Consider the following 14,423-nt stretch of genomic DNA (forward strand, 5'->3'; position numbering starts at 1 on the left):
ATGATCTCTACCATCCCCGCTCCTGGGTGGCAAGCCAGGCTAATGCTGTGTGTGTCCCTTTGCAAAAGTCACCATTCTCAGCATCTGGCTGCTCCGAGGTAGGCAAGTCTGCGACTGGACACCTCAGTCAGCTGAGGAATGAGGTCAGATGCAATCTCATGCCTTCTCCCCCCCCCCAGATCTCTGGCCTATTTCTGTAAAATTCCTGCCAAACAAGTTCTTCCATTGGGGGGGGGGAGACAGACACAGAGAGAAGGGGGGGGGGAAGAGAGACAGAGAGAGAGAAGAACAAGAGAGATAAAGAGAAACAGAGACGCAGAAAGACAGGGAGAGAAGAGACAGAGAGAGGGAAGGGGAGAGGAGAGAGAACAAGAACGACAGAGAGAGACAGATACAAGAAGAGAGGAGAGAAAGAGGACAGACAGGAGGAGAGAAGGGAGGGGAAAGACAGAGAGAGAGAAGGGAAGAGTGTGGGAGGGGGGAAGGAGGGCGATGGAGACCGAGCACAAACAGCGGCAGCCTTGCAGGAGCCTGTTCAGAGCTTAAGACCCGGCCCAGCCCCCACAGATGTCCTTTATGACAGCTGAATCTCTCCATCCCTATTTCTCTTTGGCATTTCATGAAAAGACAGGTGTAATGTAAAATGAGGGAGTCGGAATAAATCAGGGGATTCTCCAGCAGAGGTTCGTGAATCTGGGGTTTTAAAAAACAATGTGATAGCTCTATTTCGACATAACGTTCCCTTTATGATTCCACTTAATTTGTGGGCTTGACATTATTCCGGAAAGAATCCATAACCGTCATGGGACTAAGGGCCGGTAACACACACACAACCCTGAAGACTCCCTGTTCCCTCCCAGTTCTGCTCCGCTCCTCCCGGGTTATATTAGTGGATCGCGGCAATCCACCCAGGATGAAACTCCCACGCCGATTCAGACGCGGCAGCAAGGAAGGGAGAAAACCCGAGTACAAACCAAATCAAAGCAATGGCGGGGGAGAGAAAAGGATGGAGGTCGGGTGGGATGCTTTCGCTCTGGAGAGGCTGAATTCTAATGGAGCCCCAGCCCGGGGCGGGGCGGGGCAGAAAGAGGGGGACTCGCCTAGATCCTGGAGCTGGGGGTCACCCTTTAATGGGAAGGGCTCACTGAGTAGGGAGACGGGAGCCTGGGGACCCCAGCACATGCACCTGTCTAGGCCCGGTTACTGGGGCTGGGGGGGAACCCCCCCCCCAGGAAGCCTGCAGCATACCCTCGGGCCCGGGAAGGAAGGCTGCCGCCCGAGGTCACCGTGGCTGGGCTCGCCGTAGTGCCGGGGGCCAAAGCGCCGTCAGGGACCCACGTCCAGCCCGAAGCTTGGGGGGAGGGGCGGGACAAAGGGACTCTCCGGAGGCTCGGTCTCCAGTCGAAAGGTCGCAGGATCTAGGGGTAGTCGGGCCGATGGATCGTCTAGCCTACTCGCCCCGCCCCCACTTTGCAGAGCCCGCAGGAAGCAGCGCAGTATAAGATCTCCTCTGGTAGGAAGATGGAAGACGGAGACGTGTTTTCTGCACCGAGACATGGCTGGCTACAGTCATTTTGGACGCTAGAGTGTGTTTCCTCCCCGCACCCCCTCAATCCGCAATCCCCCAGCTAGTCCCCTTCCCCACGCCCTTCGGCCAACCACGTGACGCTCCCCCTCCCGATTCTCCAGTGCCTGTGGGCAGGTGATTGTGGCCTCGCCCTACCCCCTCTGCACAAAGGCACTAATCAACGTCGAGGATCTCCGGACAGGCAATGACCTTAACCAATGAGGAGAGAGAGGGGGGAAACCATATCACGGTCGCGGGAGGAAGATTGGTGGTCTGAAGCAATCAGCCTCGAGTACGGCTGAACTGACGAGGCAGTTAGCCAATGAACACAGAGAGAGGCGGGGCTCCACCTGCGCGCCGGGAGCACAGCAGGCTCGAACTCAAAGAGGGCCATGGCCGGGCCCTATCAGACTTGACTTTGTTGCCAGGCGGCAAAGCGCCGGGAGCGCGCACAAGGGAGGAGGGGCAGGAGCGGTAGCCCAGCCAGAGCCAATCAAGGTTCACCTCAGCGGGCGGGGGGGCGGAACTGGCTTCTGAGTGACATGTAGAAGAACCAATGAGAATGTTGAAGGGGCGGGGCGGGGTTGCTCCCCCTATCGGGAGGGGGCGGCGGGTGACGGGCGGGTCCCTCCCCCAATGAGAGGCGGGGGGAGGCGGGTTCGCGCCGCCATGTCGCGGAGGCTGCTGCCCCGGGCGGAGAAGCGGCGGCGGCGGCAAGAGCAGCGGCAGCAACTGGAGGAGCCGCAGGAGCATCAGGAACCACAGCAGCTGCAGCGGCGGCGCCGGCGGGCGGCGGGAGCCATGGTGAAGATGGCGGCGGCGGGTGGTGGCGGCGGCGGCGGCCGTTACTACGGTGGAGGCGGAGGAGGTGGTGGCGGCGGCAGCGAGGGCGGCCGGGCCCCAAAGCGGCTAAAGACGGACAACGCCGGCGAGCAGCACGGAGGCGGCGGGGGAGGAGCCGGGGCGGCAGGCGGAGGCGGCGGCGGTGGGGTGAGGCGGGGCTGGGCCGGGGCCTACCCGGGCTGGCGGGTGGGCTGACGAGCAGACTGAGAGCTTCATTTTGGGCCGGGCGGGCGCGCGCCGGCCTCGTGCCGTTGGGGCCGCGGGGAAGGGGGGAGGGGCGAACGTTTTCTTGGAGACTCGAGCCGGTCGGGCTCGCGCTGCGGGAGCCGCCACTGCGCGTGCGCGGGGCCGCCGAGGCGATTGCTCCTGGGGCGGGGGAGGGAGGACGGTCGGGGTGGCCGCTGGCGCTCGCCACCACAATTTGCGCTTGCGCGGCTCGCCCGCGTGGGTGGCAGTTGGGAGGCTGCGCGCGCAGGCTGTGAGGGGGGCGATGCTAATGTGCGGCTCGATGTTTGCGCCTGCGCAGTGGGTCTGCCATCCTTCTCCCGGTCCGTCTGTTGGTCACACGTGGTGGTACCTTTCTCTTTTTGTGGCTGACGCTTGTAGAGGCTGCTCGCGTTGCCATGGTCTTAAATATCCGCCGTCTAAGTAGCTAAAGCCTCCTTCCCCGGCCCGGGCTATATGCCCTCCCCACAGAGAGGGGCTGCTCCCCCCTCGACCCCACCCTTCCTGTAGTCAGGACCCAGAAGCCTCCAAGCCCCCACTTGGGGGGCCTTTTCTGCTGTTTCTGGGCGAGGGTCGCCCCCCCCCCCCCCGGGGGGCTGGGCTAGGCTGCTGCTCTGTGAAATTTGACTTTTCCTGCCTTCTAAGGAGCCCAGAAGACCCGTTCCAACCCCGCCCAGTCACTGCCCCTGAGGGACCCGGCAAGTTGGTTTGGCACTTTGAGCCTCCGCTTGTTCACCAGTAAAAGGACGGGTGCCCCCGATGGCCCGAGACCCCTGTGGCTCTCTGTTCTGTGACCTTAGCTGGCCTGAGCTGGGGGGGGGCGCGACATTCCAGGAAGAGCTGGGGCTCCCATCCTGCCCCGTGTTTTTTAGCCACGAGACTCCATGGGAGCCCAGCCAAGGCAAACAGTCCCGAGCTTGGGCTGCAGCAGCAGAGCGCAGGGCTGTCCTTGTATGGGCTCTGCTTCCTCCTCCCTTTTCGGTGGTTAAGATCTAAGATCTCCCGAAGAGCTAGTTTCCTCTGGGGGCTCTGCCTTTGCTGCAGAAGCTTAGTGTTGCTGGGGAGGGGGGAGGGGGGCAGAGCCTCTTTCATCAGGGGCTTTGCCTCAGCTGTCCATTTTTCCAAATTTGCTTTGTTGATGGCTTTTGTCTTTACGTCACAGTCATTTCTTGGCTGAGCTTTTGAATCTGAGGTATTTTGGATTCCCCGGTAGTTTCTGTAAGTGAGTAGTAGCTTAGAGGGAGAAAATGAAACAGGCCCTTGTTTCCTTTCCTCAGGAAAATTACGATGATCCCCACAAAACCCCAGCCTCCCCAGTCGTCCACATAAGGGGCCTGATTGATGGTGTGGTGGAAGCTGATCTTGTGGAGGCCTTGCAGGAATTTGGGCCTATCAGGTATGGTGGCTTTTGGGGGGGAGGGGGGCGCCCTGGAGAAACTTCCATATTTTCTTTCCTAGCCAAGTCTGTCTGAGGTGCTCTCCTTGTGCTCTAATAGTTTTCATCTAATCATTTGTCTGCTCTCAAGTACAGAATAGAGGAGAGTTCTGTATTTAAATAATTTTTTTTGCAATTAGCATATATGTCATAAATCTCCTTCATCTTTCTGCTCACCCTTCCAAAGTCCTGGTAATCCCTATTGCATAATCAACCAAAATCCTACTGACCACGTCCAGAAATTGTCGGCATAGCTCTAACTTGATTCTTTGATATCATGGCTGGCCATCACATTGACTGCCATTCTTAAATCCTCCGAAGTTTGTTTTTATGTTATTGTTATTTTATGATTGTTCTCCTGACTCAGCTCACTTTGTCATTTTATCCAAGTTTTCTCAGAATTTTGAAAACATCCCCGTCATCCTTTCTCACAGTAGGTTGACGTGCCATAACTTGGTCAGCCATTCCCCAGTTGATGGGGAATCGTTTCCAATTCCATACCATCCCAAATAGCCATTTTCAATAATTTTAGACACAGAAACCCTTTCCTTCTTTCTTTGGACCCTCTGAGCTCTCAAAGTAATTTGTTTCAAAGGGTTTGCATGGTTGGATGACTTGGGGCGTTGGTCCAAATTGCTTCCCAGAAGGGCTGCACCAATTGAGTTTCACCAACATGGCATTCATGTGCCATTCTCCCCTCCCCCCAAAAAAAAACAACACATATACACAACTTTGCAACATTTGTCATTGTCAACTTTGCCAGTCTGCTTTAACTAATATTTGGGGGCAGCTGGGAGGCTGGGTGAATTGAACTCGAGGCCTAGAGTCAGGAAGACCCAGCTTCACGAATCCAGATCTGTCTTTAGGCACTTCTTAGATGTACGATCCTGGGCAAATCACTTCAGATTTCCTCATTTTAAAATGAGCCGGAGGAGGAAATGACAAACCATCTCAGTGTCTTTGCCAAGAAAAAGCCCTAGAAATCCCCATACAACTGCATAAAATTAGTAGCTTGGATTTCTTCTTGAGTCTGTCTGTATCCTTTGATCATTTATCAGTTTTTCCCACCAAAGACTGGATGCCAGTATTCCATGCTTTTGCCTAGAGCTTCCACTTCAGTTGATGGGACTCTTGTCGTTTCATCCTGGTCTCAACCGTTCAGCTCACTTGTTTGCTTTATATCTTCTAAGAGAGATTTTTTCCGTTTTGTGCAGACCTTGACAAGTCTTTGTCGTCCACATTATCCCTCAAACCTCGAGTTTTCGTTTAGGCCTTTTTAGGAAAGGTTGGGCCTTCTTGGTTGGGGTCCCACATTTGTTGTATAGTGGGAGGTTCACTGGATTTCTGCCATCAAAAACTCAGGTTTAAATCTTAACCGAGCTGCTCCATTTATCTATTTATGTGATGTTGGGCAAATTATCTTAGCCCTCATAGGATTTCGTTTTCCATATTTGTAAGATTGCGAGCGTTGCACAGAATTCCTGAGGCCTCTCTGGCACTAATCTAAAATCCAGTGGTGTTTCTGGCCAGAATTAGCCATCACTCCGTCTTCCATTCAAAAATCCTGGCCTTTTGCTGCGGCATCAACAAAGCTGCCCTGGTGGGCTGCGGCCTCCTGCCCCTTAACTCTCCCCCATCGCCGCCTCTCCTAAGGGAGTCAGTCCTGTAATTCACTGCCGCAGTTGGGAACTAGCTTGTCCTTTTATACACTGAAACCCGGAGGAGTTGGGCAGTGCTCAGTGGGTTCCTTCCGTGTATGTTTCGGCGCTCACATTCGTTCTGGGTCAAGACGTGTCGGTCCTCGCCGTGCTGCTCCCTGGAGTGTTCTGGGAGTTCTGAAGACGCCTCCTTTCTCCTAGTTATGTGGTGGTGATGCCCAAAAAGAGGCAGGCTCTGGTGGAGTTCGAGGACATCCTGGGGGCCTGCAACGCTGTGAACTATGCAGCGGACAACCAGATCTACATTGCTGGCCACCCCGCCTTTGTCAACTACTCGACCAGCCAGAAGATCTCCCGGCCCGGAGACACAGACGACTCGCGTAGTGTCAACAGCGTGCTGCTCTTCACTATCCTGAATCCCATCTACTCCATTACAACGGTGAGCCGGGGGGCTGTCGGGGCTGTCGGGGGAGGCCGGGAGGAGTTTGGGGCGTTTGCTGACCATCTCTTGTCTCTGGTTCCTCAGGATGTCCTTTATACCATCTGCAACCCTTGTGGTCCTGTCCAGAGAATTGTCATCTTTCGAAAGAATGGCGTCCAGGCCATGGTAGAATATCCTTGGTGACTGGGGTGTGCGGAGCCCCCAGAAGTGGAGAGAGGCAGGTGGTTGGGATATGGCCGCCTTGGCTTGCCCAGGTGGCATTTTGGTGACGGCTGTAGTTTGCTGTTGGGAACAGGATGCTTTGGGTGTTGCTGTGGCGGGCACATCCCAAAGGCATTTAACCACAAAGACTGTTTCCCCATGTATAACGTGGGCACAGTTGGCCCTGCTGGTAGGCTGGTTTGTTTCTCTGAGGTGTTTGGGCTTAAGTGACTTGCCCAGTCACAGCTAGGAAGTGGCAAGCACTTGAGATTGCATTTGAACTCTGGTCCTCCTGACTCCAGGGCGGCGCTCTACACTCTGCGCCATTGCTGCCCAGGCTCTGCTGCTTTTTACAAGATGTGCTTTTCAGATCCATAAGGCATTACAGACATGGGAGCCGTTACTTACTGTGGGTTGTTCACCCGGAGTCGGCCATTGTGGCTCTTGGTCCAGTCGGACACATGCCCCGGGGGAAGGCCGGGGTTGGTACAGGCTGGCATGGTTTGTTTCTCTCTGAGGACCATTTCCTTAACTAGTGTTCACATTCGACTCCGTGCAGAGTGCTCAGCGAGCCAAAGCGTCCCTCAATGGGGCGGACATCTATTCTGGCTGTTGTACCCTTAAGATTGAATATGCTAAGGTGAGTGAGCCTGCTGGCAGACTGGCTGCCCAGACCCCAAAAGGGGACCGGTGGTCTCTGGGCCCGGGGCGGGGCTGGCGCCAGAGCTCCCGACTGCCCGGCAGATGCTGCTGCCGTTCGAATGTCGCGCCAAGGTGGTGTCGCCTCCGACCTGACGTTGTTTCTCTCTGTGTGTAGCCGACACGTCTGAATGTGTTCAAGAATGATCAGGATACCTGGGACTATACCAACCCCAACCTCAGTGGACAAGGTAACCTTGCTGCCTTCTTTGTCTTTCACTCCCCCCGCCCGCCATGCCTGTCGGGGAACTCGCACATTCCTAGGTCGGCCTCAGTGTTATGTAATGCCATTGGACTTAGACAGGTCAGGGAGGGAGCAGGGGTCTTCTGTGGCGGCTGGCTCACGGCTTCTGCTTTGGCACCCGAGCGGGAAAAGAATGGGCTGTGGGACCGGGTCTTGGGGTGAGGAGCTTGTCTGTAAGCTATTTCTTTGCCTGAGCTCCTGGCCCATGGGCTGGGTCGCCCCGCCCTTGGCCACTGGCCCTGGGGATAGCCCCTCCCGGCCTTGAGGGCAGTTTGGTGACTGGAGCACAAGGACCTCAGAGGTTCTCTGGTCTGCCCCCCTAAGCTCATGTTGTTGACAGGGAGACCAGGCCCAGAGAAGCGAAGTGCGTGCCGGGGCGGTACTGAGCCCCAGCCCTTGAAGTTCTTTTCTAAATTGTCCGCTGTGAGGGGACAAGGGGTCAGCCCAGTGACAGGTGCTCTAGGGCAGAAAGGCCCAAGGGCTGAAGGCAGGCAGAGTAGTGGGCTCGGAGCTCCGCACCAAGAGAAGTGAGGCCGGGGGGAGGGAGAGTCTGGACTGGAGCCTGAGGCTCAGGGCTGGGCCCTAGAAGAAGCCACAGGCAGGCCCGGGCCTCGTGCCAGGGCGGGAGGAGGACGATTTCTGTCCTCAGTCAGGGTAGGGGAGCGTCCTCCACCTTGTTGCTCGGCCAGTAGCACCCGCGGGGGACGTGAGCGGCCGGCCCTTCCCTCACCAAGACTTAGCTGGCTTCTTGGTTGGAGAAGGTGGGGAGTGGCGCTGCTGCCCTCGGGCTTGTGTAGAGAGGAAGACCCCCGGGGCTCCTCCCCTGACTCCCGCGGGGGGCGGAGGCTTGGGAAGTGGCAGGGCAGGGGGGCTTCTCCCCCACCGCTCCTCATCGTGCTGGGCCGTCCTCGGTTCCTGAGGCCAGCCCCACATTGGTGAATCCCAGGGAGAGCAATGGCATTACATGAGTTGTAACAGAAACATGGAAAGCCCAGCTTTCTTCTCCAAGGTACATAGTAGAACATGTGCAGAGCGGCAGGGGCAGGCCTCTGGTTTTGACGGCCCTTGCCTTTCCTGGCCCAAGGCTGGGGGACAAAAGCAGGGCGGGGAGCCGCCCTGGCGCTCGGAGCGAGCAGGGGTTCGGCGGCCCCCCTGGGGACCGTTCCCTTGGCGGCTCTGCCTCTGTACATCGCTCACCAACACACAGGGTAGGACCCCCTAGCTCTTCTTGGAGAGAACACGCAGCCTCCTTCAGGTACCAGAAACAGCCGCAGATTTGAGCTCACTACATCAAGAACACCACACCGCGCTCCAAGGAACAGCTACAAGCACAGAGACAGAGAGAGACAGAGACAGAGAGACTCAACAGGGCGGCAGCCGCTGCTTTTTTTTTTATTATGGTGGTTTTTCTTTTTTTTTTTTTTTTTTTTTTTTTTAAATAAAGTCAAAATCAAACTTTGAACCCACGAATGTACACAGAAGTAGGAAACACAGAACAGAGGTTTTCTCCTAACCAGCCCAGCGGCGCTCTTTTCGGAGAACGTTTCATAAGCCGAAGTAGATTCCAGTGGCCCTCCAAGACTGTAGGATCCTCCTCTCCATTCCTCGCCATATTGGTTAAGTTTTTTGGTTTGGGGAGGGCTTTTTTTCCTTTTTTCCGTTTTGGTTTTTCTCTGCAGTCATCGGCTGCCCACCTAATACGTACCAACTGGAGATCCAAACCCCAACCAACCCCAACAAGGGTCAAAACAGCTCAGAACACACAGCGATGTCCCGGCGCGTAGCTGGGGCGCGTCCCGAGGCACAAGGCGGGCATAGCGGGGCCATGGGCACACTCGCATAACAGAGTCGCCAGACACGTACACGGAGAGCCAGCTACACAGGCAGCAAGCCGCACCCCTCCACCGCACCCCACCGCAGCACACAAATGTTGAGGAGGCGCAAACACGGAGGAAGGAACACTTTCCACTTATACACCACTATTGGCCACTTTCTGATCTCTGCTGAGGACAGAACATCTGTGAGCCAGTTTTGTTTAATCAGAAAAATGACTTGAAAAGAAAAATAAATTGAAAAAAAAATTGTAGCGGATTTGTAACGTAAATTGTATTTATGACTGTAAAACCATGTGATGCAGGGTCGCAGTGTATGTTTGATGGGACGCCATCTTTCAGAACTGTGCTAACTCACTGTTGAAGCGTCCAATGGTAAGAGAAAATACAGATTTGTTTTATGTGACAAATGGACATTGTACTCTGTACTGCTGTAAGTAGCCCTTTTCCATCTTTGTAATGACTGACTGTTGGAATAAACCCAGTATGAAATGCAGCTGGCGGGACGGCAACATTGTATGACTCCGGGAACGTTCACGCCTTGTCCATGATTGCTCATTTTAACGGATTCCTGCTTTTGTCAGCCTCCTCGGGGCTGGGGGGAGGGGGTGCCGGGACCTTGTGTTCTTAGCTTTTACTCCCTAGTGGCCACGTGAGGTGGATTCCGGGGACCATGCCCAAGGACCCGAGAAACGCAGACAGATTTGAGTGGGGTCGGGGGAGGCGAGGTAGGCCTTCCAGGGCGCCTCGGTTCCGTGCAGTTTGGACGTGTACGTTTTCTCCCGCACCTCTCCTACGGGCCCGTGGTTTCTTAGGTGACTGGAGGTCCATTAACCGTTTGGGATGAAGTTCCCTTTGTACCGTCCCTTAGCTTCCTGTAGTCTAGGATGGAGTTGGGGTTGGAGGTGTCTTGCAGAAGAAAGAGGGCAGAGACCCTCTCTTAAAATATAGGGTGTCTGGCCCTTTAGTAGGAAGAGGGACTGCATGACCCCCTCCCCTCCCTTCCCAAGGCTTCTCCAGCCTTTGGAAGAACCGAGTTTGTCTCTGTTATTAACAGACACTCAGGCTTCAGGCCTTTGCCCCTAGCCTCACGTGGCCTTAAGAGGAAGCTAGCTCCCAGCAGCCCCTGGGACAGCCGGCTCAGTATGGTTTGCCATACCTGGGGCTTGGAGAATTCTTACTACAGGTGCAGAGGCCCCTAGAGAGGGAAGGAAGTCTCCCCTTCCTCCAGGATGAGGCGCTGACATTTTTCTCTGTCCACAGGTGACCCCGGCAGCAATCCAAACAAGCGTCAGAGACAGCCTCCTCTCCTGGGAGATCATCCCGCAGAATATGGTGAGGGCAGGGGGTTCCCCTCCGTGGACTCCCGTGGCTCATGCGACCCTGCCCGCCGTCCGCCCCGCAAATTCTCACCCGTCCTCCCTCTCTTTCCTTCCCACCCCCCAGGAGGGCCTCACGGTGGGTACCACAGCCATTACCATGATGAGGGCTACGGGCCCCCTCCACCTCACTACGAAGGGAGAAGGATGGGCCCACCAGTGGGGGGCCATCGTCGGGGCCCAAGCCGATATGGCCCTCAGTATGGCCACCCCCCGCCCCCTCCCCCACCGCCTGAGTATGGCCCCCACGCAGACAGCCCTGTGCTGATGGTATATGGCCTTGACCAGTCCAAGATGAACTGTGACCGGGTCTTCAATGTCTTCTGTCTCTACGGCAATGTGGAGAAGGTGAGCCGGCAGGCCAGAACAAGCTTTGGGGTGCAAGGAAGCCCGGCCTCTGACCCTTGGCCTTTGGGCTGAGACCTTGGGCAGAATTGCAATTCTCTGAAGTTGTCAGGGAGACCGACTCCTCGCGAACGAGTGGGGAGAAAGGACGGCCCTGGCCCATTGGGCGAAGCTTGCTGATGGGGGGGGGCCCTGCCTTTCTCTCTGAAGGTTAAATTCATGAAGAGCAAGCCAGGGGCGGCCATGGTGGAGATGGCGGACGGCTATGCAGTGGACAGAGCGATCACTCACCTGAACAACAACTTCATGTTTGGACAGAAGCTGAACGTGTGGTAAGTACCTCCTTCCCCCAGCTCTGGCTCTGTTCCTTGGGGCTGGCCTGCGAGGGGTCAGAGGGGAAGGGGCAAAAGGAAGCCCGAGGAGGTCAACTCCCCGTGGCCTTGGCCTCCAAACAGCATTTTGGGGGACTGGATTTCTTACTGGGCATTTCACCAAACTGCCAGGAAGAGAGTGGGAGGCCAGGGTAGCCAGGAAGGAGCCCGGGGCACAGAGTAACGGTCTTTTTGGTCTTCCCCATTACACACAGCGTTTCCAAGCAGCAGGCCATCATGCCCGGGCAGTCTTATGGGCTAGAGGACGGCTCGTGCAGCTACAAAGACTTCAGTGGCTCACGCAACAACCGTTTCTCGACCCCGGAGCAGGCGGCCAAGAACAGAATCCAGCACCCCAGCAACGTGCTGCACTTCTTCAACGCGCCCTTGGAGGTGACCGAAGACAACTTCTTTGAGGTGAGCGTGGGGGCCGTCCCCCTCCTCCCCCTTCCCAGTCCCCTCAGCCTGGACCCCTCGCCACAGCTCTAAGCCTCGGTCTCCTTTCCCTGCTTTCCAGATCTGCGATGAGCTCGGAGTGAAGCGGCCCGCTTCAGTGAAGGTGTTTTCAGGGAAAAGTAAGTAAGGGCAGACCCTGGGGGTGGGGGTGGGTGCCGACAGCTTTTACCTCTGGCCCCAGCTGTGACCTGGCCCTTCTCATGACCTCTGGGCACTTTGGTTGCAGGTGAAAGAAGTTCCTCTGGCCTGTTGGAGTGGGAGTCCAAGAGCGATGCCCTGGAGACCCTGGGCTTCCTGAACCATTACCAGATGAAGAATCCAAGTGAGTGGCCAGGGATCAGCCTCGGGAAGGGTGGGAGAGAGCTTGGGGCCCAGACCCAGGGTGTGTGCTGCCAAAGGGTGGTCGAGAGCCCCAAGTGGGGCCAGGGACGCCTGGGCAGGCGGTAGCGGTATTACTCATGGCCTGGGCTCTGGTTAGGGGAACCCAGGCTTTCAGGTCTCAGAACTGGGGGGCTGGGATCTGGAAAGTGGAAGAGGCTCCCCACCCTGACCTGCTGTGTCTTCTTCTCCCCAGACGGTCCGTACCCCTACACCCTGAAGCTGTGTTTTTCCACCGCCCAACACGCTTCCTAATTGCACCGCCAGGTCAAGGCCAAGCAGGAAGCCCACCCGCCTTTCCTTTCTGCCGTTTTTTGCAACAGTTCTTGTATTCCTTTTCTAATGCTAGTTTTAGTAGAGGCTTAACCATAATGGAAACCCTGCAAGTCTGGAGAAAGGGGAGTCTCCATCTCCAAGATTAACCTTCACTTTTTGAAATTATTGTACATGTGATTTTTTTTTTTTTCCTGTTCATACATTTGTGCTGCCTGCCCCTGTGCTTCCAGCACATTTCAATAAAATTGTTTGGAAAATAAACATTGTGGTTATATGATCAGAGAGTGTTTCTTGGTCCTTCCATCTGCAGTCTGTTCTCCTCATGGGGACTACCTTGGCTCCCCAATGCTGGCGGGAAATGTCTAATAATTAATTTGTGTTTGTGTAACGGCTCGGGCTGAGCAGACACGGGGTAAAGGACAGTTCCCAACCCTGAGTAGCTTCACTTGTGGAAAAAAAGACCAAGAAGCTAGTGGGCACTTGGAACACAGAGGTTTTAATTAGGGCCTAAAGGAAGCAAGAGAGGAGACAGGTTGTGGAAGAGCCTGCAGCAGGACAGGAAGTGAGGGGTAAGGAGGCTGGAAATGGGACAGGCCGCATCTTGTATTTCCTCTTGGGAGGCAATGGGGAGGTGCTGGTGGGGAGGGGGGAGAGGTAGGTAGGACCAACCAATCCTGTGCCTTAGGAAATCCTTAGGGGGCTGAATGAGGACGGAGTGGGGGAGAGGCCAGGCTGGCCCCCTGACCTACAGGGGGAGTGAGCCCCGGGAAGACAGGGTATTCAGGGATGATATCAGGCCTTTTACAACAGCCTAGATACTGGGCTGAGGGTGAGGAGGACCAGAGAGAGGAGAAGCCAGAGGGTCCGGGAGCAAGGGTGTTACCCTGGCCATACATGGGCAAGCATGGGGGGGGGGGGGCTAGGACATGCAGATTTTAAATAAAAGTATTGGACACTTGCTCTTTCTGAAGGGCAGCAGGGAGGCTGGGACAGGAAAGGTAGAGTTGGAAAGAGTTAAAGTCAGGGGAAGGAGAGAGGCGGCGGCCGGGGCCAGAGTCCGAGGAGGGCAGCCGAGGAGACGGGAGCACCATGGGGTCAAAGGCTGCCCTGGGGACGGTGAGAAGTGGATGTGGCCCCTGGTCACTGGGGAGAGCGGCCGGGCCAGAAGCTGGACTTTAAGAGAGGGAGGTGCTCCTTGCAGATGGCTTTTGATGGCAAAGCCATTAGTGAGCCAGGAGAGGAGACTGAAAATGAATGAGGTGCAGAGAGGTGGCCTGAGGTCATTAAACGGCACCCCCCCCAAACTAAAGAGCGGGTATGAGGACAGTCCTGGGGTGTTTGAAGGAGAGAAAAGTTGTCTGAGGTCGTGCTCTGGGAACGTCTGCACAGCCAGGAAGGCCCCGAACCTCAAAGGAAGAGAAGGGGAACCTGAGGTGCCCGAGGGGGTGAGGGCAGCTGGCACTGGAGGGCACAGGGACCGAGGATGAAGGGACAGCGGCTGCCGGGGCCGGCACTGCAGGCTTCCCAGCCCAAGGGGATGAGAAATGGTGGCCATCCCCACAGTGTAGTGACCACGACAAAGGAAGCTGGAGATCAGACCGGGCAGGAAGAGCCCAAGCTGCAGGCCGGGTCACCGGGCTCGGCCCAAGCCCTCCTTCCTCTCCTTCCTTTAGCTCCGTTTTCCCTTCCTTCCTTTTCCTTCCTCTTTTTCCCTTCCATCCCTCCTTTTCCCCCTCCCTTTCTCCCTCCTTCCCCGACTGATGCAGTACCTTGGGGTGGGGGTGGGGGTGGGGCTCCCTTCCCCAGGCCCCGCCCACTGGGTATAGTGGATCCCTTCCAAACTGGCTACATAATTTTTTTCGTCCGCTCTGACATTCTCCGCTTTACCGATGGGTAAACTGAGGCTTGGCTAGGGGAGGAGGGCGCCCCCGTCAGGCCGCGCTTCGTTCTCTAGCCCTTGGCCTACCGGCGCCCGAGGCCGGACAAGGGGTGGGGTCAGGGAGAGGCCACGCCCCTCCGCCCTCATTCATCATGGCGGCAGGACGCCTTCAGGGCGCGCTGACGGCTGGGGA

At 56.4% G+C, this 14,423-nt stretch overlaps 1 protein-coding gene across 2 annotated transcripts; it reads left to right on the forward strand.

Moving 5' to 3' along the window:
• The first annotated feature begins 2,203 nt into the window (after positions 1-2,203).
• On the forward strand, positions 2,204-12,631 carry HNRNPL (heterogeneous nuclear ribonucleoprotein L). Of its 2 annotated transcripts, XM_074277840.1 has the most exons (13): positions 2,204-2,557; positions 3,913-4,031; positions 5,930-6,167; positions 6,255-6,340; positions 6,915-7,011; positions 7,189-7,261; positions 10,410-10,481; positions 10,593-10,873; positions 11,081-11,202; positions 11,457-11,658; positions 11,759-11,816; positions 11,924-12,019; positions 12,272-12,631. In XM_074277840.1, the coding sequence occupies exons 1-13, from the start codon at positions 2,204-2,206 to the stop codon at positions 12,328-12,330; spliced, it is 1,857 nt and encodes a 618-aa protein (XP_074133941.1). In that variant the 3' UTR covers positions 12,331-12,631. The 2 variants fall into 2 exon arrangements, with proteins under 2 accessions (XP_074133941.1, XP_074133940.1); XM_074277839.1 differs by having other exon boundaries at positions 10,410-10,873.
• Positions 12,632-14,423: the final 1,792 nt, after the last annotated feature.

This window comes from Sminthopsis crassicaudata, chromosome X (genome assembly GCF_048593235.1).
Source record: "Sminthopsis crassicaudata isolate SCR6 chromosome X, ASM4859323v1, whole genome shotgun sequence".
Lineage (NCBI taxonomy): Eukaryota > Metazoa > Chordata > Mammalia > Dasyuromorphia > Dasyuridae > Sminthopsis > Sminthopsis crassicaudata.

Bases quoted from the DNA above. Each gene is read 5' to 3' on its own strand.
- HNRNPL (XM_074277839.1), top strand. From the start codon at position 2,204: ATGAGAGGCGGGGGGAGGCGGGTTCGCGCCGCCATGTCGCGGAGGCTG. The intron at 6,168-6,254 runs GTGAGCCGGGGG...CTGGTTCCTCAG, and splicing joins CCATCTACTCCATTACAACG to GATGTCCTTTATACCATCTG. The intron at 6,341-6,914 runs ATATCCTTGGTG...ACTAGTGTTCAC, and splicing joins GGCGTCCAGGCCATGGTAGA to ATTCGACTCCGTGCAGAGTG.